This window comes from Lepisosteus oculatus, chromosome 4 (assembly GCF_040954835.1).
Source record: "Lepisosteus oculatus isolate fLepOcu1 chromosome 4, fLepOcu1.hap2, whole genome shotgun sequence".
NCBI classification, from domain to species: Eukaryota; Metazoa; Chordata; class Actinopteri; order Semionotiformes; family Lepisosteidae; genus Lepisosteus; species Lepisosteus oculatus.
In genome coordinates, this window is record NC_090699.1 from 13,135,022 (window position 1) to 13,160,167 (window position 25,146).

Genomic DNA, 25,146 nt, shown 5'->3' on the forward strand with positions numbered 1-25,146 from the left:
CGGGAGCCCAGATACCCGTGCTCTTGCTCCATGCTGCTGCGCTCACCCAGGAGAACAATAGTCCACTGCTCAACGGGCAGAACTCGCGCCTGAAGGGAGCGCAAATACCTGTCCTGGTCAATCTGGGAAAGGATGGTCCGCTTAAACCTTGGAGAGCCCATAATCCATGAAGAAATCACGGCCTTGTTAGTTGTCCATCCATCCTCTCACAGCCTCATCCAATACAGGGCCAGGAGAGCTGGAGTCTATCAGCACTGTAGGCTACAGGGTACAGAGACAGGGTACAGCCTGGACACACACACACCAGACACAGAGACAGGGTACAGCCTGGACACAGACACACACCAGACACAGAGACAGAGTACAGCCTGGACACACACACACACACCAGACACAGAGACAGAGTACAGCCTGGACACAGACACACACACACACACCAGGGCCTGTTTTCCCAGCAGCATGTCTCTGGACAGCGGGAGGACGCCGGAGCCCCCAGCAGAAGCACCACGCAGGCCCTGGGAGAACACGCCCGCCCCACACAGACAGACAGCAGCCCAGGGCCCCGGGGCTGGGAGGGAGCGGTGGCGCCCACCACACGCCCCTCTGGCAAAGCCACGAGCGCCCTTGACCCCCGGCACCGCACACGGGGGGGCGGAGGAGGAAGTGGGGAGCGAGTTCTCCGTGTCCCCCGCGGCCTCCTTTCAGACCGGACGAGGCGCCGCGGACAGGGCCCTCTCCCGTCCTCCCGGAGCCCGAGACAGCTGGAGACACGGCGCGGGCTCGAACCCGCCGCCGCACAGCCCGCGCCGCGCCAAGTGGGTTTCCCCAGAAAAACACCCGACTCCAGACGCGCTTTTTTTAAACCTCGTCTCTTTTTATTCTTTGTACATCGAGCACTTACAGGGGAAAAAAAATATCCAAGAAAAAACAAAAAGTAAAGCTCCCCCACCCACCCTATCCCCCAAAAAATGATTCATACTAAATATTAAAAAATAAAAATATTAAAACAGTCATTTTTCTTAATAAAGATTAAATCTCCATCCTCTCCTCTATACAGGCCACACAGGAGCAGAGGGGGGAAGGAGGAGACTGTACAGGGAGGCGTCTCTCAAGACCGCCAGTCTCGGAGCCACAGCCGCCCAGGAGAGAGGAGACTGTACAGGGAGGCGTCTCTCAAGACCGCCAGTCTCGGAGCCACAGCCGCCCAGGAGAGAGGAGACTGTACAGGGAGGCGTCTCTCAAGACCGCCAGTCTCGGAGCCACAGCCGCCCAGGAGAGAGGAGACTGTACAGGGAGGCGTCTCTCAAGACCGCCAGTCTCGGAGCCACAGCCGCCCAGGAGAGAGGAGACTGTACAGGGAGGCGTCTCCCAAGACCGCCAGTCTCGGAGCCACAGCCGCCCAGGAGAGAGGAGACTGTACAGGGAGGCGTCTCCCAAGACCGCCAGTCTCGGAGCCACAGCCGCCCAGGAGAGAGGAGACTGTACAGGGAGGCGTCTCTCAAGACCGCCAGTCTCGGAGCCACAGCCGCCCAGGAGAGAGGAGACTGTACAGGGAGGCGTCTCTCAAGACCGCCAGTCTCGGAGCCCGTTAGAGAGGCAGAGGGGACACTTCGAAATCCACCCAGTGATTCAGGCAGCGCAACACTTTCTCCAGAGTAAAGTATGTGTCGAAGTCACAACTTCGTGGGGAAAACGAACCCCTCCCCACGGGACAGCCTGCCTTCTTCGGAACCAAGGCAGAGCGCGCACCCGAGGGGGTGCGACACTCAAAACAGTCCCCCTAGAAACGAGGGTACCAGCCTGCCCCGCGCACACTGGGGCTCGGGGCCGATGGGCATCTCGTCGCAAAGCCGGGCCAACCCGCAATAAACCCCAAGCGCCCTCCCCGCCGTCTCTCGGAAAAGGAACAGAAACCCCAAGACTGGGAAAAAGCGAGGAGGACTGTGCGTGCGGAGAGCAGGGGAGAAGGCGGATCGGCGCCGAGGCTGCGCCCGGGCAAGCAGGAAGCGCCTCTGGCCCGAGATCTCCCGGCTCTCTCTGGGGATTCGGGCAGGGGGGGGGGAGAGAGAGAGAGCAGAGCCCGGTCCTCCCGGGGAGGCTGAGAACTGCGCGCCGAGAGAAGTCTGCGGGAGAGTGATATCCCATGATGCCGTGTGGCTGCCGAGCACTGGACAAGGGGAGAGGGGGAAGAGGGGGAACGGTCGACTCTCACGCTCAGGGGCGGCTCCTACCCTCCCGGGTACGCCCTCTCTGCAGCGGAGGGCGCCTGCGATTCGGGGAGCCGATGGGAGATCACTGTGCGCTCCGAATCCAGACGGGCCGACCCGGCGGGCCCGCGCCTCCCGTCGCTCTCGGCCCCTCGCCCGGCGGGCCTCAGCGCCGCCTCTCCCGGCCGGGGGGGTTACTGCGGCTCCGAGACCGCCTGCTGCCCCCCGGCGCCCCCGCGGGCGTGCCCCCGGCCTTGGCGTCGCCCCCGCCGCTGCGCCGGTACCCGTCTCTCCTCTTGTCGCCCTCCCGCTCGCGCCCCCTGTCCCGGTCCCTGTCCCGCTCCCTGTCCCTGTCCCGCTCCCCCTCGGCTGCCGCCGCCCCTGTCCCCGCCCCCGGCCGGCTGGCTGGCCCCGCCCCGGCCCCGCCCACGGCCGCCCCCTCCTTCTCCCGGCCCTTCACTCGCTCCCGCCTCTCCTCCTCCCGCCGCCGGTCCTCCTCCTCCTGCTGCTCCCGGCGCCGCTTCTCCCGCTCCTTCATCCTCTCGGCGCGCTCCACGCCCCTCTGCACCGCCTGCAACACAGACACAGTCAACACACTGACCGCACGTCTACTGCCCTGCATAATAATACAGTGTGTGATCTCCTGTCACAGCCTGAGGAACAGACAGTGAGCCTGTCTCTCAATAATAATAATACAGTGTGTGATCTCCTGTCCCAGCCTGAGGAACAGACAGTGAGCCTGTCTCTCAATAATAATAATAAAGTGTGTGATCTCCTGTCACAGCCTGAGGAACAGACAGTGAGCCTGTCTCTCAATAATAATAATACAGTGTGTGATCTCCTGTCACAGCCTGAGGAACAGACAGTGAGCCTGTCTCTCAATAATAATAATACAGTGTGTGATCTCCTGTCACAGCCTGAGGAACAGACAGTGAGCCTGTCTCTCAATAATAATAATACAGTGTGTGATCTCCTGTCCCAGCCTGAGGAACAGTGAGCCTGTCTCTCAATAATAATAATACAGTGTGTGATCTCCTGTCCCAGCCTGAGGAACAGACAGTGAGCCTGTCTCTCAATAATAATAATACAGTGTGTGATCTCCTGTCACAGCCTGAGGAACAGTGAGCCTGTGTCTCGATAATAATAAAGTGTGTGATCTCCTGTCCCAGCCTGAGGAACAGTGAGCCTGTGTCTCGATGATAATAATAATACAGTGTGTGTCTCCTGTCAGCCTGAGGAACAGTGAGCCTGTGTCTCGATAATAATAATACAGTGTGTGATCTCCTGTCACAGCCTGAGGAACAGACAGTGAGCCTGTCTCTCAATAATAATAATACAGTGTGTGATCTCCTGTCAGCCTGAGGAACAGTGAGCCTGTGTCTCGATAATAATAATACAGTGTGTGATCTCCTGTCCCAGCCTGAGGAACAGACAGTGAGCCTGTCTTTCAATAATAATAATACAGCGTGTGATCTCCTGTCACAGCCTGAGGAACAGACAGTGAGCCTGTCTCTCAATAATAATAATACAGTGTGTGATCTCCTGTCACAGCCTGAGGAACAGACAGTGAGCCTGTCTCTCAATAATAATAATACAGCGTGTGATCTCCTGTCACAGCCTGAGGAACAGACAGTGAGCCTGTCTCTCAATAATAATAATACAGTGTGTGATCTCCTGTCCCAGCCTGAGGAACAGACAGTGAGCCTGTCTCTCAATAATAATAATACAGTGTGTGATCTCCTGTCAGCCTGAGGAACAGTGAGCCTGTCTCTCAATAATAATAATACAGTGTGTGATCTCCTGTCACAGCCTGAGGAACAGACAGTGAGCCTGTCTCTCAATAATAATAATACAGCGTGTGATCTCCTGTCACAGCCTGAGGAACAGACAGTGAGCCTGTCTCTCAATAATAATAATACAGCGTGTGATCTCCTGTCACAGCCTGAGGAACAGACAGTGAGCCTGTCTCTCAATAATAATAATACAGTGTGTGATCTCCTGTCACAGCCTGAGGAACAGACAGTGAGCCTGTCTCTCAATAATAATAATACAGTGTGTGATCTCCTGTCCCAGCCTGAGGAACAGACAGTGAGCCTGTCTCTCAATAATAATAATACAGTGTGTGATCTCCTGTCCCAGCCTGAGGAACAGACAGTGAGCCTGTCTCTCAATAATAATAATACAGTGTGTGATCTCCTGTCACAGCCTGAGGAACAGACAGTGAGCCTGTCTCTCAATAATAATAATACAGCGTGTGATCTCCTGTCACAGCCTGAGGAACAGACAGTGAGCCTGTCTCTCAATAATAATAATACAGTGTGTGATCTCCTGTCACAGCCTGAGGAACAGAGAGCCTGTCTCTCAATAATAATAATACAGTGTGTGATCTCCTGTCACAGCCTGAGGAACAGTGAGCCTGTCTCTCAATAATAATAATAATAATACAGTGTGTGATCTCCTGTCCCAGCCTGAGGAACAGACAGTGAGCCTGTCTCTCAATAATAATAATACAGTGTGTGATCTCCTGTCACAGCCTGAGGAACAGACAGTGAGCCTGTCTCTCAATAATAATAATACAGTGTGTGATCTCCTGTCACAGCCTGAGGAACAGTGAGCCTGTCTCTCAATAATAATAATACAGTGTGTGATCTCCTGTCACAGCCTGAGGAACAGACAGTGAGCCTGTCTCTCAATAATAATAATACAGTGTGTGATCTCCTGTCACAGCCTGAGGAACAGACAGTGAGCCTGTCTCTCAATAATAATAATACAGTGTGTGATCTCCTGTCACAGCCTGAGGAACAGACAGTGAGCCTGTCTCTCAATAATAATAATACAGTGTGTGATCTCCTGTCACAGCCTGAGGAACAGACAGTGAGCCTGTCTCTCAATAATAATAATACAGTGTGTGATCTCCTGTCACAGCCTGAGGAACAGTGAGCCTGTCTCTCAATAATAATAATAATACAGTGTGTGATCTCCTGTCACAGCCTGAGGAACAGACAGTGAGCCTGTCTCTCAATAATAATAATACAGTGTGTGATCTCCTGTCCCAGCCTGAGGAACAGACAGTGAGCCTGTCTCTCAATAATAATAATACAGTGTGTGATCTCCTGTCACAGCCTGAGGAACAGACAGTGAGCCTGTCTCTCAATAATAATAATACAGTGTGTGATCTCCTGTCCCAGCCTGAGGAACAGACAGTGAGCCTGTCTCTCAATAATAATAATAAAGTGTGTGATCTCCTGTCACAGCCTGAGGAACAGACAGTGAGCCTGTCTCTCAATAATAATAATACAGTGTGTGATCTCCTGTCACAGCCTGAGGAACAGACAGTGAGCCTGTCTCTCAATAATAATAATACAGTGTGTGATCTCCTGTCACAGCCTGAGGAACAGACAGTGAGCCTGTCTCTCAATAATAATAATACAGTGTGTGATCTCCTGTCCCAGCCTGAGGAACAGTGAGCCTGTCTCTCAATAATAATAATACAGTGTGTGATCTCCTGTCCCAGCCTGAGGAACAGACAGTGAGCCTGTCTCTCAATAATAATAATACAGTGTGTGATCTCCTGTCACAGCCTGAGGAACAGTGAGCCTGTGTCTCGATAATAATAAAGTGTGTGATCTCCTGTCCCAGCCTGAGGAACAGTGAGCCTGTGTCTCGATGATAATAATAATACAGTGTGTGTCTCCTGTCAGCCTGAGGAACAGTGAGCCTGTGTCTCGATAATAATAATACAGTGTGTGATCTCCTGTCACAGCCTGAGGAACAGACAGTGAGCCTGTCTCTCAATAATAATAATACAGTGTGTGATCTCCTGTCAGCCTGAGGAACAGTGAGCCTGTGTCTCGATAATAATAATACAGTGTGTGATCTCCTGTCCCAGCCTGAGGAACAGACAGTGAGCCTGTCTTTCAATAATAATAATACAGCGTGTGATCTCCTGTCACAGCCTGAGGAACAGACAGTGAGCCTGTCTCTCAATAATAATAATACAGTGTGTGATCTCCTGTCACAGCCTGAGGAACAGACAGTGAGCCTGTCTCTCAATAATAATAATACAGCGTGTGATCTCCTGTCACAGCCTGAGGAACAGACAGTGAGCCTGTCTCTCAATAATAATAATACAGTGTGTGATCTCCTGTCCCAGCCTGAGGAACAGACAGTGAGCCTGTCTCTCAATAATAATAATACAGTGTGTGATCTCCTGTCAGCCTGAGGAACAGTGAGCCTGTCTCTCAATAATAATAATACAGTGTGTGATCTCCTGTCACAGCCTGAGGAACAGACAGTGAGCCTGTCTCTCAATAATAATAATACAGCGTGTGATCTCCTGTCACAGCCTGAGGAACAGACAGTGAGCCTGTCTCTCAATAATAATAATACAGCGTGTGATCTCCTGTCACAGCCTGAGGAACAGACAGTGAGCCTGTCTCTCAATAATAATAATACAGTGTGTGATCTCCTGTCACAGCCTGAGGAACAGACAGTGAGCCTGTCTCTCAATAATAATAATACAGTGTGTGATCTCCTGTCCCAGCCTGAGGAACAGACAGTGAGCCTGTCTCTCAATAATAATAATACAGTGTGTGATCTCCTGTCCCAGCCTGAGGAACAGACAGTGAGCCTGTCTCTCAATAATAATAATACAGTGTGTGATCTCCTGTCACAGCCTGAGGAACAGACAGTGAGCCTGTCTCTCAATAATAATAATACAGCGTGTGATCTCCTGTCACAGCCTGAGGAACAGACAGTGAGCCTGTCTCTCAATAATAATAATACAGTGTGTGATCTCCTGTCACAGCCTGAGGAACAGAGAGCCTGTCTCTCAATAATAATAATACAGTGTGTGATCTCCTGTCACAGCCTGAGGAACAGTGAGCCTGTCTCTCAATAATAATAATAATAATACAGTGTGTGATCTCCTGTCCCAGCCTGAGGAACAGACAGTGAGCCTGTCTCTCAATAATAATAATACAGTGTGTGATCTCCTGTCACAGCCTGAGGAACAGACAGTGAGCCTGTCTCTCAATAATAATAATACAGTGTGTGATCTCCTGTCACAGCCTGAGGAACAGTGAGCCTGTCTCTCAATAATAATAATACAGTGTGTGATCTCCTGTCACAGCCTGAGGAACAGACAGTGAGCCTGTCTCTCAATAATAATAATACAGTGTGTGATCTCCTGTCACAGCCTGAGGAACAGACAGTGAGCCTGTCTCTCAATAATAATAATACAGTGTGTGATCTCCTGTCACAGCCTGAGGAACAGACAGTGAGCCTGTCTCTCAATAATAATAATACAGTGTGTGATCTCCTGTCACAGCCTGAGGAACAGACAGTGAGCCTGTCTCTCAATAATAATAATACAGTGTGTGATCTCCTGTCACAGCCTGAGGAACAGTGAGCCTGTCTCTCAATAATAATAATAATACAGTGTGTGATCTCCTGTCACAGCCTGAGGAACAGACAGTGAGCCTGTCTCTCAATAATAATAATACAGTGTGTGATCTCCTGTCCCAGCCTGAGGAACAGACAGTGAGCCTGTCTCTCAATAATAATAATACAGTGTGTGATCTCCTGTCACAGCCTGAGGAACAGACAGTGAGCCTGTCTCTCAATAATAATAATACAGTGTGTGATCTCCTGTCACAGCCTGAGGAACAGACAGTGAGCCTGTCTCTCAATAATAATAATACAGTGTGTGATCTCCTGTCACAGCCTGAGGAACAGTGAGCCTGTCTCTCAATAATAATAATACAGTGTGTGATCTCCTGTCACAGCCTGAGGAACAGACAGTGAGCCTGTCTCTCAATAATAATAATACAGTGTGTGATCTCCTGTCACAGCCTGAGGAACAGACAGTGAGCCTGTCTCTCAATAATAATAATACAGTGTGTGTCTCCTGTTTCGGCACTCACCTGCTCGTCGGTGAGGGGCAGCCAGTAGATGCAGGGAGCTGCCTTCGTTTTGCAGAAGAGGTCATCCAGCAGTTTGGCGGGAGGCTCCTCTGGGGCTTTCTCTGCACGGCCACACAGAAACACTGTTAGGAGACGTTAGGAGAGGGCGCAGGGCAGACAGCGGGAGGCGCCGCGGTGCCGAGGCGCAGGGCAGACAGCGGGACAATGCACTAAAGCTCGCCGTTACCTTTCTTGTCGGTCTTCTTCTCCTTGCTCTTCCCCCTCTCCTTCCGCCTCCTCTCTCGCTCCCGGGACCGCGAGCGCCGGGCGCCCTCCCTGTCCTCCGGCAGCTTGCCGAAGTCCCGGACCTTGTCCCGGTCCCACTCCCTCTCCGCCCTCGTCCTCTCTCGCCGCTCCATCTCCCTCTCCCGCTCGGCCCACTGGTCCCTCACGCCGCCCCGCTCCCTGTCGCGCTCCCGCTCCCTGTCCGGCAGCAGGGATGGGGGCAGCCCGCCCCTGCCCGGCGCCAGGGGGCCCAGGGGGCCCAGGGGTCCCCCGGGAGCCCCGGAGCTCCGATCCTCCTCCCCCGGCCGCTGGCCCTCAGAGCTGCGGTCCGGCACCAGCAGCCCGCGGTGGAAATCCAGCTGTGGGAGAACAGGACAGGAGGTGAGAGAGGGAGAGGGAGGGAGAGGGCAGGAGAGAGACAGAGAGAGAGACAAGAGAGGGAGAGGGCAGGAGAGAGACAAGAGAGGGAGAGGGCAGGAGAGAGACAGAGAGGGAGAGGGCAGGAGAGAGACAGAGAGGGAGAGAGAGAGGGAGAGGGCAGGAGAGAGAGAGAGGGAGGGAGGGCAGAAGAGAGGCAGGGCAGGAGAGAGGGAGGGCAGGAGAGAGAGGAAGAGAGGGAGAGGGAGGGCAGGAGGGAGAGAGAGGGAGGGAGGGCAGAAGAGAGGCAGGGCAGGAGAGAGGGAGGGCAGGAGGGAGAGATGACAAACGACAGCATGTGGAAGGTGAGGGTTATAAACTCTCCAAGACAAGACGGCCGGAGAGGAGAGGAGAGGAGAGGCCTCAAACCCAGCACCACGAGCCTGGAGACTCACCTCGTCCTGTTCGCTGAAGTCCACGCTCAGGAACTTGGGGTTACTCTGAGGCCACTTCACCCCGTGAAGGGCACTGCGAGTGGCCACGGCCTCCTCCGTGCTGGAGTACTGGTGCAGAGACAGACAGGTTACCACCAGAGAGAGAGCCAGACAGCACAGCAGTCAGAGAGACAGGTTACCACCAGAGAGAGAGCCCAGACAGGTTAACACCGACACACAGAGAGCAGTCAGAGAGACAGGTTAACACCGACACACAGAGAGCAGTCAGAGAGACAGGTTAACACCGACACACAGAGAGACCAGAGAGCAGTCAGAGAGACAGGGTAACACCGACACACAGAGAGCAGTCAGAGACAGGGTAACACCGACACACAGAGAGCAGTCAGAGAGACAGGTTAACACCGACACACAGAGAGACCAGAGAGCAGTCAGAGAGACAGGGTAACACCGACACACAGAGAGACCAGAGAGCAGTCAGAGAGACAGGGTAACACCGACACACAGAGAGCAGTCAGAGACAGGGTAACACCGACACACAGAGAGCAGTCAGAGAGACAGGGTAACACCGACACACAGAGAGCAGTCAGAGACAGGGTAACACCGACACACAGAGAGACCAGAGAGCAGTCAGAGAGACAGGTTAACACCGACACACAGAGAGCAGTCAGAGAGACAGGATAACACCGACACACAGAGAGCAGTCAGAGAGACAGGATAACACCGACACACAGAGAGCAGTCAGAGAGACAGGATAACACCGACACACAGAGAGCAGTCAGAGAGACAGGATAACACCGACACACAGAGAGCAGTCAGAGAGACAGGATAACACCGACACACAGAGAGCAGTCAGAGAGACAGGATAACACCGACACACAGAGAGCAGTCAGAGAGCAGTCAGAGACAGGGTAACACCGACACACAGAGAGACCAGAGAGCAGTCAGAGAGACAGGGTAACACCGACACACAGAGAGCAGTCAGAGACAGGGTAACACCGACACACAGAGAGACCAGAGAGCAGTCAGAGAGACAGGGTAACACCGACACACAGAGAGCAGTCAGAGACAGGGTAACACCGACACACAGAGAGACCAGAGAGCAGTCAGAGAGACAGGTTAACACCGACACACAGAGAGCAGTCAGAGAGACAGGTTAACACCGACACACAGAGAGCAGTCAGAGAGACAGGTTAACACCGACACACAGAGAGACCAGAGAGCAGTCAGAGACAGGGTAACACCGACACACAGAGAGACCAGAGAGCAGTCAGAGACAGGGTAACACCGACACACAGAGAGACCAGAGAGCAGTCAGAGAGACAGGGTAACACCGACACACAGAGAGCAGTCAGAGACAGGGTAACACCGACACACAGAGAGACCAGAGAGCAGTCAGAGACAGGGTAACACCGACACACAGAGAGCAGTCAGAGAGACAGGTTAACACCGACACACAGAGAGACCAGAGAGCAGTCAGAGAGACAGGGTAACACCGACACACAGAGAGCAGTCAGAGAGACAGGGTAACACCGACACACAGAGAGCAGTCAGAGAGACAGGATAACACCGACACACAGAGAGCAGTCAGAGAGACAGGATAACACCGACACACAGAGCAGTCAGAGAGACAGGTTAACACCGACACACAGAGAGACCAGAGAGCAGTCAGAGACAGGGTAACACCGACACACAGAGAGACCAGAGAGCAGTCAGAGACAGGGTAACACTGACACACAGAGAGACCAGAGAGCAGTCAGAGACAGGGTAACACTGACACACAGAGAGACCAGAGAGCAGTCAGAGACAGGGTAACACCGACACACAGAGAGACCAGAGAGCAGTCAGAGACAGGTTAACACCGACACACAGAGAGACCAGAGAGCAGTCAGAGAGACAGGGTAACACCGACACACAGAGAGACCAGAGAGCAGTCAGAGACAGGGTAACACCGACACACAGAGAGACCAGAGAGCAGTCAGAGACAGGGTAACACCGACACACAGAGAGACCAGAGAGCAGTCAGAGACAGGGTAACACCGACACACAGAGAGACCAGAGAGCAGTCAGAGAGACAGGGTAACACCGACACACAGAGAGCAGTCAGAGAGACAGGTAAACACCGACACACAGATGGCAGTCAGAGAGACAGGTAAACACCGACACACAGATGGCAGTCAGAGAGACAGGTAAACACCGACACACAGAGAGCAGTCAGAGAGACAGGTTAACACCGACACACAGAGAGCAGTCAGAGAGACAGGTTAACACCGACACACAGAGAGCAGTCAGAGAGACAGGTTAACACCGACACACAGAGAGAGAGACCAGAGAGCAGTCAGAGACAGGGTAACACCGACACACAGAGAGAGAGAGACAGGTTACCACCCACAGAGAGAGACAGGACAGCAGAGGGAGTGGGAGAGACCCTACCGTGACGTAACAGTGGGACTTGATCTTGTCGATCCAGAAGCCCTCCTCGATCACGGTGCCGGTCCGGTTCAGCAGCTCCTTCAGCTGGCCCAGCGTGAACGGCCGAACCTGGGAGCACAAACACACACACAGGGGTGAGGAGTGAGGGGCGAGGACGGGGGGGGGGGGGGGGCAGCACCCCACAAACACCCTACTGTCAGACTGCACCCCCCTGCAGCAGCAGCGCCGCACCCCGACCCGGAGGCTCACCAGGTTGCAGATGTGGACGATGCAAGAGACCTTCCCCCGAGGTGGAGAGGGCTGCTTGGATGTGCGGACTGGGTCATCAATAGTGATGGACACTCCACTCTTCTGCTGACTGATGGAGCGACGCACCAGAGTGTCGCTGGGTGTGACTGAGAGTCAGAGAGAGAGGGGTTCATACAGACACACTGACTGACTGGACACTCCAGTACATGAACACTGCACTGAGAGAGAGGGGTTCATACAGACACACTGACTGACTGGACACTCCAGTACATTAACACTGCACTGAGAGAGAGGGGTTCATACAGACACACTGACTGGACACTCCAGTACATTAACACTGCACTGAGAGAGAGGGGTTCATACAGACACACTGACTGACTGGACACTCCAGTACATTAACACTGCACTGAGAGAGAGGGGTTCATACAGACAAGTAGCACATTTGACCTGAAGCAATCACCTTTGTTAACTTCCACCTCCATGACAACGGGAGGCTGCGTTTCCATGGCGACCTCAGGGGGGGTGTCCTTCCTCTCATCCTCGGCCCCCTTCTCTGGCTCCTCTTCCTCCTCGGGCGCCGGGTCCTTCTGGCCGTTCTCGCGGCTCTCCGCGGGGACCACCTGAGGCGGAGAGAGAGCGGGCCGGGGCGCCTGGTCACACACCGAGGCGCCGGCGGGGCGTGACACCGGGGTGAGCGCGCGGGCGGGCGGCGGGCGGGGCGCACCTGGGTGACTGTGCGCCGGATCTTCAGGCCCCGGTCCAGGCCGGCCTCGCCGCGCTCCGCCCCTCGCTCGCCCGCCTCGTCGCCCGACAGCCGGCCCTCGTCCGGGTGCAGCTCCACCACCGCCTCCTGCCCACCTGGGCCCGCCACCGGCTTGATGTCCGGGATCAGCGACTGGAAGACACCGGTCAGTCAGGACACAGCAGGCAGACAAGACAGGCAGACAGACAGGGCCCTGGGCTCCTGGGTCAGCTGTGCTGGACAGGCAGACAGCAGGGCCCTAGGCTCCTGGGTCAGCTGTGCTGGACAGGCAGACAGACAGGGCCCTGGGCTCCTGGGTCAGCTGTGCTGGACAGGCAGACAGGGCCCTGGGCTCCTGGGTCAGCTGTGCTGGACAGGCAGACAGGGCCCTGGGCTCCTGGGTCAGCTGTGCTGGACAGGCAGACAGGGCCCTGGGCTCCTGGGTCAGCTGTGCTGGACAGGCAGGCAGACAGGGCCCTGGGCTCCTGGGTCAGCTGTGCTGGACAGGCAGACAGGCAGTCAGGTCAACTCTCTCACCTTCAGCGACTCGGTGGTGATGCTAATGGACGGCTTCTTGGCCGTGACGGCGGTGCTGGAGCCCCAGCGTCTCTTCCTTCCTGGCTGTCCCCCAGCTTCAACCTCGACACCCACTCCTGCACCCCCTCCTCCTCCAGACACCCCTGCATTGGCTGGGGCTCCCCCTGGACTGGGCTTACTGGCTGCTGAAACACAGAGGGGTCAATACAGACACACTGACTGACTGGACACTCCAGTACATTAACACTGCACTGAGAGAGAGGGGTTCATACAGACACACTGACTGGACACTCCAGTACATTAACACTGCACTGAGAGAGAGGGGTTCATACAGACACACTGACTGACTGGACACTCCAGTACATTAACACTGCACTGAGAGAGAGGGGTTCATACAGACACACTGACTGACTGGACACTCCAGTACATGAACACTGCACTGAGAGAGAGGGGTTCATACAGACACACTGACTGACTGGACACTCCAGTACATGAACACTGCACTGAGAGAGAGGGGTTCATACAGACACACTGACTGACTGGACACTCTAGTACATTAACACTGCACTGAGAGAGAGGGGTTCATACAGACACACTGACTGACTGGACACTCCAGTACATTAACACTGCACTGAGAGAGAGGGGTTCATACAGACACACTGACTGACTGGACACTCCAGTACATTAACACTGCACTGAGAGAGAGGGGTTCATACAGACACACTGACTGACTGGACACTCCAGTACATTAACACTGCACTGAAAGAGAGGGGTTCATACAGACACACTGACTGGACACTCCAGTACATTAACACTGCACTGAGAGAGAGGGGTTCATACAGACACACTGACTGACTGGACACTCCAGTACATTAACACTGCACTGAGAGAGAGGGGTTCATACAGACACACTGACTGACTGGACACTCCAGTACATTAACACTGCACTGAGAGAGAGGGGTTCATACAGACACACTGACTGACTGGACACTCCAGTACATTAACACTGCACTGAGAGAGAGGGGTTCATACAGACACACTGACTGACTGGACACTCCAGTACATTAACACTGCACTGAGAGAGAGGGGTTCATACAGACACACTGACTGACTGGACACTCCAGTACATTAACACTGCACTGAGAGAGAGGGGTTCATACAGACACACTGACTGACTGGACACTCCAGTACATTAACACTGCACTGAGAGAGAGGGGTTCATACAGACACACTGACTGACTGGACACTCCAGTACATTAACACTGCACTGAGAGAGAGGGGTTCATACAGACACACTGACTGACTGGACACTCCAGTACATTAACACTGCACTGAGAGAGAGGGGTTCATACAGACACACTGACTGACTGGACACTCCAGTACATTAACACTGCACTGAGAGAGAGGGGTTCATACAGACACACTGACTGACTGGACACTCCAGTACATTAACACTGCACTGAGAGAGAGGGGTTCATACAGACACACTGACTGACTGGACACTCCAGTACATTAACACTGCACTGAGAGAGAGGGGTTCATACAGACACACTGACTGACTGGACACTCCAGTACATTAACACTGCACTGAGAGAGAGGGGTTCATACAGACACACTGACTGACTGGACACTCCAGTACATGAACACTGCAGTGGAAAGGAGAGAGGCACAGGCTGGACTGTCATACTCACAGGACAGGGAGATCTTGCGCGTGGCGAAAGCTTTGGCCGAGGAGTTCTGGAAGAGAAAGAGAGAGAATACAAGTCCCCAGGGCAGGGGAGAGGTGAGAGAGACAGAGAGCAGGCGAACGGAGAGGGGGGACAGACAGAGGGGGAGAGGGAGGGGGGAGAGGGTTACAGCCATCAATCAACAGAAGAAGGAGATGGAGAGGTGAGGGGATGGAGGGGGGGGGGCGGCAGAGACCTAGCAGACCTGGCCGACCGTTCCCCAGGCAACACCGACCCACAATGCCCTGCGGAGGGCGCAGGAGGGCAGGGGAGCAGGGGGAGGAGACCCCACAGCGCCCCGGCCTCCCAGCTCAGACAGAAGGCCACTGCAGGACTTGGGATGTCCGTGCGTGGGTGGGGGACGGGGACGGGGACAGGGACAGGGGACAGCCCAGGCCACAGGCCCTGCTCGTCTCCCTGCAGGAAGGGGGCAGAGCGAGCGAGCGCGCCGGCGAAGGCGGGGGAGAGGCCTGGCCCGGTCTGCCGCGTGTCTGACCACGCAGGACAAACACAGGAGGAAACTATCAGCCCCGTGCAGTCTCTGACGGAGCTGCAGTTTCGGAAGCAGGATGGGGGGAGGAGGAGGAGGAGGAGCGGGATCTCGCGGTGTTAAAAACAGGGCCTGCGGGTAATTATACGCCACAGGCTGCCGCGGAGCGCTGCGAGACAACATGGAAATCTACACAGGCATCTGCATTTGGAGGTTTCAGAGCTAATCTACCAATTAAATTCAAACTGCAGTATCCAAAAAACATTTAAATAAAAGTAAGTCCATTACACATCTTAAACTGTAGTCAATGCCTCCTTTTTTGGGTTTTAAAAAACAAATGTCTCTGCAGACAATATTTAAGTATATTTAAAAAAAAACATATAAAACAAAGAAATGACAAGTGTTTCCTGGTACCATTGACACCTGATCTTCATTGGCTTGGCTATGGCCCAATCGCACGGCACTGTGTACTGTATCTAGGCAACAAGGGTCCAATCAGAGGTGGCGGAGGAGGAAGTGTGGGCGGGACTCAGTTTGACAGTGTGAAGCGGACTGGCCGGCTGACAGGAAGTGCCCCTGTTTGACGTGGAGGGGGGGTGGGGCGCTGCAGTGTTCACTGGGGGGGTCTCCCTCCGGTCCCCAGACCCCAAACCCCAGTCCCCGAAGGCTGGTAGGGGCAGGGCTGTTCTTGTGAGTGTCCCAAGTCCTGAGCCCCCCTCTCGCCCTCCCCCTCCGCCAGGAGTCCTCGTCGAGTGTCTTTCAGCCTGGCCTCCAGGCCAGCAGCAGCTGGAGGGGCGCCGGTGCTGCGCGCGGGGGGGCAGGGGAGATCACACAAGTCCCCTGGGCTCTGAGCGCGTCTTCGGGCCCTGGTGGGGGGGGGCAGTTCTTCTGAGGCAGCCCTGCTCTCTCTCTCTCTCTGTCACACAGCCTCCCCCGGGGACTCAGGCGAGCGGGGGTCTCGGCCGCTGTGTCCGCCCCCTGCCCCCTGTACCCCTCCTCTCTCCAGCAGCGAGCCGGCGGGCGACGCTGGGAAACCCTTTCCTCCAGGAGGCCCGCGGACCCGGCGAGCAGGGGCTGTGTGCGCGCGGGGCCGGGGCCGGGGGGGAGGAGCGGGACTTTGTAATCCTCCCGAGGCGACACGCCGACAGTCTGCTGGGTTCGAGCGCCGGAGAAAGTCCATCCTTCCCCTGCCCCCGGGAAACGGGGAGGGAGCAGGGGCGGCACTGCGGGCGCGGCAGTCCTGGGCTTTGTAATCCGGGCGGGGGCGACAGGGGCGGCCCCAGGGCCCCGTGGGGTCCGGCCCACGAACGGCTGGGGTCAAGGGTCAAGAGTCCAGAGTCAGTCCTTCCCAGCGGCCCTTGGTGCACAATCCAGAGGGAAGCGATCCGCCGGCTTGAGGACAGACACTCAGTCCCGGGCGGCGACGCGTCGGCGCGGTCCCCCGCGCCCCTGGAGTCCGAGCGCAGAGCCCCCGGGAGGCCGCGGGGCAGGGGGAGGGGCCGCGGGCCGGCGGGCCCTTCCGGTGGACGTCTCCGAGGCCGGGCGGCGGGGCTTAGCTCGGGGCCGGGGGCAAAGCGCGCCAGGAGTGGCGGCAGGAGCAGCACGCAGGTGCCGTTAGGGGCAATGGAAGAGGCATGAGCACCTTTACAACAGAGCAATCAACGCCGGTTTAAACATGGAGGCCCTCCCAGCTCCCCTTGCAAAGACAACTCACAGTGGTTACACAGCAGACGCGGCGGCGGGGGGAGGGGCCCGGCCTGCGGGGGGGGCGCCCTGCCGCCCCCGGTCCCCCCGGGCGGCCGCACCGCAGGGCAGGGCAGGGCAGGGCCTGACGCGGACAGCCAGCAGGCCCCGCCCTGACACCCCGTCCGCACGCCGCCCGGAGGGAGGAGGGGAAGGCACGGCTACTCCCCAACACCCCCTTTCACCCCCCACCCCAGAGAACCCCAAAACCCCAGGCCAAACACCTCGACTGTGCTGCATGCCAGTGCGGGACAGGCCAAATCACAGGAGCACCCCACTCCTCCCACTGTCAGAGCCCTGGGGACCCCAAGTCCAAATACACTCCCACTTCATCACTAATCCTCATCACAGTCCAGTCAGTCCAGTCCAGCCTGAAGAGTCTCACACTGCTCTGTCAGTGTCAGTGGAGTCTGATTATAATCTCAGTGAATCACTCATCAAGATCACAGTCCAGTCAGTCCAGTCCAGCCTGGAGAGTCTCACACTGCTCTGTCAGTGTCAGTGGAGTCTGATTATAATCTCAGTTAATCACTAATCAAGATCACAGTCCAGTCCAGCCTGGAGAGTCTCACACTGCTCTGTCAGTGTCAGTGGAGTCTGATTATAATCTCAGTGAATCACTAATCAAGATCACAGTCCACTCAGTCCAGTCCAGCCTGGAGAGTCTCACACTGCTCTGTCAGTGTCAGTGGAGTCTGATTATAATCTCAGTTAATCACTAATCAAGATCACAGTCCAGTCCAGCCTGGAGAGTCTCACACTGCTCTGTCAGTGTCAGTGGAGTCTGATTATAATCTCAGTTAATCACTAATCAAGATCACAGTCCAGTCAGTCCAGTCCAGCCTGGAGAGTCTCACACTGCTCTGTCAGTGTCAGTGGAGTCTGATTATAATCTCAGTTAATCACTAATCAAGATCACAGTCCAGTCAGTCCAGTCTGGAGAGTCTCACACTGCTCTGTCAGTGTCAGTGGAGTCTGATTATAATCTCAGTTAATCACTAATCAAGATCACAGTCCAGTCCAGCCTGGAGAGTCTCACACTGCTCTGTCAGTGTCAGTGGAGTCTGATTATAATCTCAGTTAATCACTAATCAAGATCACAGTACAGTCAGTCCAGTCCAGCCTGGAGAGTCTCACACTGCTCTGTCAGTATCAGTGGAGTCTGATTATAATCTCAGTTAATCACTAATCAAGATCACAGTACAGTCAGTCCAGTCCAGCCTGGAGAGTCTCACACTGCTCTGTCAGTATCAGTGGAGTCTGATTATAGTCTCAGTGAATCACTAATCAAGATCACAGTCCACTCAGTCCAGTCCAGCCTGGAGAGTCTCACACTGCTCTGTCAGTGTCAGTGGAGTCTGATTATAATCTCAGTTAATCACTAATCAAGATCACAGTCCAGTCCAGCCTGGAGAGTCTCACACTGCTCTGTCAGTGTCAGTGGAGTCTGATTATAATCTCAGTTAATCACTAATCAAGATCACAGTACAGTCAGTCCAGTCCAGCCTGGAGAGTCTCACACTGCTCTGTCAGTATCAGTGGAGTCTGATTATAATCTCAGTGAATCACTAATCAAGATCACAGTCCACTCAGTCCAGTCCAGCCTGGAGAGTCTCACACTGCTCTGTCAGTGTCAGTGGAGTCTGATTATAATCTCAGTTAATCACTAATCAAGATCACAGTCCAGTCCAGCCTGGAGAGTCTCACACTGCTCTGTCAGTGTCAGTGGAGTCTGATTATAATCTCAGTTAATCACTAATCAAGATCACAGTACAGTCAGTCCAGTCCAGCCTGGAGAGTCTCACACTGCTCTGTCAGTGTCAGTGGAGTCTGATTATAATATCAGTGAATCACTAATCAAGATCACAGTCCAGTCAGTCCAGTCCAGCCTGGAGAGTCTCACACTGCTCTGTCAGTGTCAGTGGAGTCTGATTATAATCTCAGTGAATCACTAATCAAGATCACAGTCCAGTCAGTCCATCCTCAGACTCAGGGATAATCTGAAAGTCAAGGTAACAGGCTGGTCTCAGTCAGGAAGCCCAGGAGAGAGAAATTAACAGAGGCTGGCAGGCTGGCCCAGTGATCTCCTCAGAGCACACAGACAATGTGAGAAGGAGAGTTTAACTCACCTACACCCAGACAGACACACAGCCAGCCTGGTGTATCAGTATTAGCATGGTAACTCATCACTGGAGCAGCAGGCCAGGACACCAGTTCTACCAGAGCCCCCCTCTCATTCTCTCACAGCTCACATCGATACCACTAATGTCAGTCAGACACTGGCTCAGACAGCTGTCAGTGTCAATGAGTCTGATTATAATCTCAGTGAATCACTAATCAAGATCACAGTCCAGTCAGTCCAGTCTGGAGTGTCTCACACTGCTCTGTCAGTGGAGTCTGATTATAATCTCAGTGAATCACTAATCAAGATCACAGTCCAGTCACTCCAGTCCAACCTGGAGAGTCTCACACTGCTCTGTCAGTGTCAGTGGAGTCTGATTATAATCTCAGTGAATCACTAATCAAGATCACAGTCCAGTCAGTCCAGTCCAGCCTGGAGTGTCTCACACTGCTCTGTCAGTGTCAGTGGAGTCTGATTATAATCTCAGTGAATCACTAATCAAGATCACAGTCCAGTCAGTCCAGTCCAGCCTAGAGAGTCTCACACTGCTCTGTCAGTGTCAGTGGAGTCTGATTATAATCTCAGTGAATCACTAATCAAGATCACAGTCCAGTCAGTCCAGTCCAGCCTGGAGAGTCTCACACTGCTCTGTCGGTGTCAGTGGAGTGTGATTATAATCTCAGTGAATCACTAATCAAGATCACAGTCCAGTCAGTCCAGTCCAGCCTGGAGAGTCTCACGCTGCTCTGTCGGTGTCAGTGGAGTCTGATTATAATCTCAGTGAATCACTAATCAAGATCACAGTCCAGTCAGTCCAGTCCAGCCTGGAGAGTCTCACGCTGCTCTGTCGGTGTCAGTGGAGTCTGATTATAATCTCAGTGAATCACTAATCAAGATCACAGTCCAGTCAGTCCAGCCTGGAGAGTCTCACACTGCTCTGTCAGTGTCAGTGGAGTCTGATTATAATCTCAGTGAATCACTAATCAAGATCACAGTCCAGTCAGTCCAGTCCAGCCTGGAGAGTCTCACACTGCTCTGTCAGTGTCAATGAGTCTGATTATAATCTCAGAATATCAAAACCATTAACGTCAGTGGAATTTTGAACAGAAGCCCGAAGAGCTGTTGAAACTAAAACTTCTCCCCACTTACTAAAAATAAATTAAAAACACAGTACATATCAGTATAGATAAGTGTCCACCCCCCCATAACCCCCAAAATTCGTTCATGCCTCCCCTTCGTCTTTCTTACCTCCTCCAAGCGCCCTTCACTGCTCTCCGACCCCTGACCTTCAGGGCGTCCCTGGGGCTGGCCCCCAGCAACTTCGGTAACCTCGGAGTCTGGACGTCCCTCAGACTCCATCACTGAGCCAGTGGACTCAGACATCGCACCCTGCTTTATCTCCCTGAGAGAGAGAGAAGGGTTAATACAGACACACTGACTGAACACTCCAGTACATTAACACTGCACTGAGAGAGAGGGGTTCATACAGACACACTGACTGACTGGACACTCCAGTCCATTAACACTGCACTGAGAGAGAGGGGTTCATACAGACACACTGACTGACTGGACACTCCAGTACATTAACACTGCACTGAGAGAGAGGGGTTCATACAGACACACTGACTGGACACTCCAGTACATTAACACTGCACTGAGAGAGAGGGGTTCATACAGACACACTGACTGACTGGACACTCCAGTCCATTAACACTGCACTGAGAGAGAGGGGTTCATACAGACACACTGACTGGACACTCCAGTACATTAACACTGCACTGAGAGAGAGGGGTTCATACAGACACACTGACTGGACACTCCAGTACATTAACACTGCACTGAGAGAGAGGGGTTCATACAGACACACTGACTGGACACTCCAGTACATTAACACTGCACTGAGAGAGAGGGGTTCATACAGACACACTGACTGGACACTCCAGTACATTAACACTGCACTGAGAGAGAGGGGTTCATACAGACACACTGACTGGACACTCCAGTACATTAACACTGCACTGAGAGAGAGGGGTTCATACAGACACACTGACTGGACACTCCAGTACATTAACACTGCACTGAGAGAGAGGGGTTCATACAGACACACTGACTGGACACTCCAGTACATTAACACTGCACTGAGAGAGAGGGGTTCATACAGACACACTGACTGGACACTCCAGTACATTAACACTGCACTGAGAGAGAGGGGTTCATACAGACACACTGACTGACTGGACACTCCAGTACATTAACACTGCACTGAGAGAGAGGGGTTCATACAGACACACTGACTGACTGGACACTCCAGTACATTAACACTGCACTGAGAGAGAGGGGTTCATACAGACACACTGACTGACTGGACACTCCAGTACATTAACACTGCACTGAGAGAGAGGGGTTCATACAGACACACTGACTGACTGGACACTCCAGTACATTAACACTGCACTGAGAGAGAGGGGTTCATACAGACACACTGACTGACTGGACACTCCAGTACATTAACACTGCACTGAGAGAGAGGGGTGATAATGCTGCCTGGCTCCTGCAGGAGAAGTGTTCTAAGACTGAAGAGGAAGGAGAGAGTTAAGAGCACTGCTAGTCTGGACAGCGCAACGCAGACACAGCGCAGAGCCTGTAGCTGACGGGCAGCGAGCAGCTGGCTCTGGACACAGCAGGGGGAGAGCCGAGCGCAGGAGGGGTGCGAGGAGGCACCCCTCTATCCTCAGAGAACCCCTATCCCCCCCCCACTCTGGTGGGGCCAGGGCCGGAGCCGGAGTCCGGTGTCCGCCTCGTCAGAGGATCTCTCTGAACGCCAGAGGGGGCGTCTCCAGCCCCCCACCTCCCGATCGCACTCCAGCCTTGGGCCGAGCCTGGGGCAGGACTCTTAACGAGCTCGTTACCGGCTTCACTACAGCTCTGCCAGCTCCTTGAGACGGAGAGACTGAGGCGGAGGAGGGCCACAGAGGAGAAGAGTGAGGAGAGGGGAGCACAGGAGAAGAAAGGAGAGAGGAGAGAGGAGAAGAGGGGAGAGGAGCAGAGGAGAAGCGGGGGCAAGACAGGAGAGAGAGGAGGAGCGGGGGCAAGAGAGGAGAGAGAGGAGGAGCGGGGGAAAAGAAAGGGGAGAGAGGAGGAGCGGGGGAAAAGAAAGGGGAGAGAGGAGCGGGGGGGGAGCAGAGAGAGGGGAGAGGAGGCAAAGAGGGGGCAAGAGGAGAGAAGAGAGGAGTGGAGGAGAAGAGGGGCAAGAGGGGAGAGAGGCAGAGGAAAGAGACTGAGAAGAGACAGGAGAAAAGCAGAGCAAACGGAGAGAGAGAAAGGTAGAGAAGAGGGGGAGGGGAAGAGAGGCAGAGAGGAGGGGGAGGGGGGGCGGAGAAAGCAGCAGAGGGGAGAGGAGAGGCAGAGGAGAAAGGAGAAAGAGGGAGAGGAGAAAGGAGAAGGGCTGAGGGGAGAGAGGGAGAGGAGAAAGAGGCAGAGGGGAAAGAGGGAGAAAGAAGAGAGGGGCAGGGAGAGGCAGAGAGGAGAAAGGGGCAGAGAGAGGGAGAGGCAGAGAGGGAGAGGAGAAAGGAGAAGGGCTGAGGGGAAAGAGAGGGAGAGGAGAAATAGGGAGAAAGGAGAGAGGGGCAGGGAGAGGGAGAGGAGAAAGAGGCCAAGAGAGGGAGAGGCAGAGAGGAGAGAGGGGCAGGGAGAGGGAGAGGAGAAAGAGGCCAAGAGAGGGAGAGGCAGAGAGGAGAAAGGGGCAGAGAGAGGAGAAAGGGGAAAGGGGAAAGGGGAAAGGGGAAAGGGGAAAGAGGCCGAGAGAGGGGAAAGGGGAAAGGGGCCGAGAGAGGGAGAGGAGAGGCAGAAAGGAGAAAGAGGCCGAGGGGAAAGGGGAAAGGGGCCGAGAGAGGGAGAGGAGAGGCAGAAAGGAGAAAGAGGCCGAGGAGAAAGGGGAAAGGGGCCGAGAGAGGGAGAGGAGAGGCAGAAAGGAGAAAGAGGCCGAGGGGAAAGGGGAAAGGGGCCGAGAGAGGGAGAGGAGAGGCAGAAAGGAGAAAGAGGCCGAGGAGAAAGGGGAAAGGGGCCGAGAGAGGGAGAGGAGAGGCAGAAAGGAGAAAGAGGCCGAGGAGAAAGGGGAAAGGGGCCGAGAGAGGGAGAGGAGAGGCAGAAAGGAGAAAGAGGCAGAGGAGAAAGGGGAAAGGCCGAGAGAGGCAGAGGCCGAGGAGAAAGGGGAAAGGCCGAGAGAGGCAGAGGCCGAGAGAGGAGAAAGGGGAAAGAGGCCGAGAGAGGGAGAGGGGAAAGGGGAAAGAGGCCGAGAGAGGGAGAGGGGAAAGGGGAAAGAGGCCGAGAGAGGGAGAGGAGAGGCAGAGAGGAGAAAGGAGAAAGAGGCACAGTGGGGGAGAGGAGAAAGGGGAAAGAGGCCGAGAAAGGGAGAGGAGAAAGGAGCAGAGAAGGGGAGAGAAGAATGAGGAGAGAGGCAGAGGCAGAGGCAGTAGGGAAGAGCAGAGGGCGAAGGCGAGATCAGGCGAGATCTGAGAGACTGAGTGTGGCAGGGCTGTACCACACCGACAGCCCCAGTGCTTCCCTCACGGCCACAGCAGCGGCGAAAGCGGGGATCTCTCCCAAGAAAAAAGACGATCCCCCCCCCCCCCCCACACCCCACTCCTCCTCCAAGGTCCTAAGTCGGCGTTTTTCAGACGCGTGAGGACCGGTTCCACGCCACCGCAAACACCGACACGGCGAGCCGCAGTTCCACACGAGCACCGGCGATCGGTGATCACGTCTCCCCCGCCGCCACCTCCTCCTCCCCCTCTCCCCATTCACACACTGCGCGTCCAGGCAGACCCCGGCCGGCCCGGCCCGGCAAGGCCTCCGCGGCCCGGCATGATCGCAGGAGCGCCGGAAGAAAGGCAGACGCGGCCGCGGACCGAGGAGAGGAGAGGCGAGCCGATGCGATGCGATGCGCTGCTCCCTCGCCCCTCTCCCTCCCTCGCCCCCCTACCTCGCCTCGCTTACCCGCTTTTGTTGGTTTCGGACAGCATATTCCCCGGCCCGCACCCCGAGCCTACTTCCCCGGCCCGGTTCGGGAGTCCCTGCGGCGGCGGCCCGCGGTGTGGCTGTGCGGCTCTGGCGGGAGGAGGACGCGTTTCGACTGCGGCTTTTCTGCGCTGCGCTGCGTTGCTCTCAGAGCGCCCGAACACGCACGGCGGCCATGTTGGATTAAACCCGAGGACTGAGCGAGAGCGAGAGGGAGGGCGAGGACCCCGTCTCCTCCACAGCCACACCGGCCGGGGCTGGCCGCGCAGAACGCCTGACGGCAATTGAGAGGGTCAAACGAGCTTGTTAAGACCAGGATCACGCTCCCCCCCACAAATTTGACAATTTCCTGCTTCATAAATACGGGTTTTACTTTAGCTTTTAATTCGGCTGTACTAAAAATACTACGTTACGTTTCACACAATTCTACTGCACTCGAAATCAACCACTACCACGCTTGTAATTTTCCTGCAGGCCTTTTTATTACTATAACTATTATTCAACGGCTTTTGTAACTAGTCGCCCTGGTAATTGATTTATCGAAAAGCCTAAGGTATACTAATGTGGGCTGATTATTAAAGTGGAGATCGTTGGTAGCTTCACGTCTGTGATCATTATTATATATATGTGATCATTATTATTAACCTTTTTAATGCTGTAATTATTGGTTCTGGTCACTCCCGAGAGGTGAAGCACTTGGAAAAGCAGAGACAGAAAATCCCAGAAACTGAGCTTCATTCACCTCTGGTTTCAAATGTGTGTCTCCTTCTCCGAGTGCTAAAGTTACCAAGTCCTATTAATAACCCTGATATAGATCACCTTCACACACCACTACTCTCACACACAACTGTCTGACACACACACACTCACAACTGTCTGACAG

General features: G+C 54.6%; 1 protein-coding gene, 1 long non-coding RNA gene and 1 other non-coding gene across 4 annotated transcripts in view; all 3 read right to left on the reverse strand.

The window, feature by feature from the left end:
• Positions 1 to 852: 852 nt before the first annotated feature.
• Positions 853 to 25,146, reverse strand: part of acin1b (apoptotic chromatin condensation inducer 1b) — a 46,781-nt gene continuing 22,487 nt past the window's right edge. The window contains exons 8-18 of one of the 2 annotated variants that reach the window (XM_069188692.1): positions 20,496 to 20,649; positions 14,857 to 14,902; positions 13,166 to 13,347; positions 12,611 to 12,781; positions 12,347 to 12,506; positions 11,887 to 12,032; positions 11,638 to 11,745; positions 9,208 to 9,315; positions 8,358 to 8,754; positions 8,132 to 8,232; positions 853 to 2,778 (exon numbers count right to left, since the gene is read on the reverse strand). In XM_069188692.1, coding sequence (XP_069044793.1) covers positions 2,374 to 2,778; positions 8,132 to 8,232; positions 8,358 to 8,754; positions 9,208 to 9,315; positions 11,638 to 11,745; positions 11,887 to 12,032; positions 12,347 to 12,506; positions 12,611 to 12,781; positions 13,166 to 13,347; positions 14,857 to 14,902; positions 20,496 to 20,649 — 1,978 coding nt within the window. In that variant the 3' untranslated portion in view covers positions 853 to 2,373. Of the gene's footprint in view, positions 2,779 to 8,131; positions 8,233 to 8,357; positions 8,755 to 9,207; positions 9,316 to 11,637; positions 11,746 to 11,886; positions 12,033 to 12,346; positions 12,507 to 12,610; positions 12,782 to 13,165; positions 13,351 to 14,856; positions 14,903 to 20,495; positions 20,650 to 25,146 lie in introns of both variants that reach the window. The other variant, XM_069188691.1, reaches the window with a different exon arrangement.
• Positions 19,206 to 20,489, reverse strand: LOC138238367 (uncharacterized). Its single transcript, XR_011189395.1, has 2 exons — positions 19,680 to 20,489; positions 19,206 to 19,489 (listed from the first exon to the last, which is right to left on the reverse strand). It is a non-coding gene; the product is annotated as an uncharacterized lncRNA (long non-coding RNA).
• LOC138238484 (small nucleolar RNA U6-53/MBII-28) lies at positions 19,209 to 19,320 on the reverse strand. Its single transcript, XR_011189535.1, has one exon. It is a non-coding gene; the product is annotated as a small nucleolar RNA U6-53/MBII-28 (small nucleolar RNA).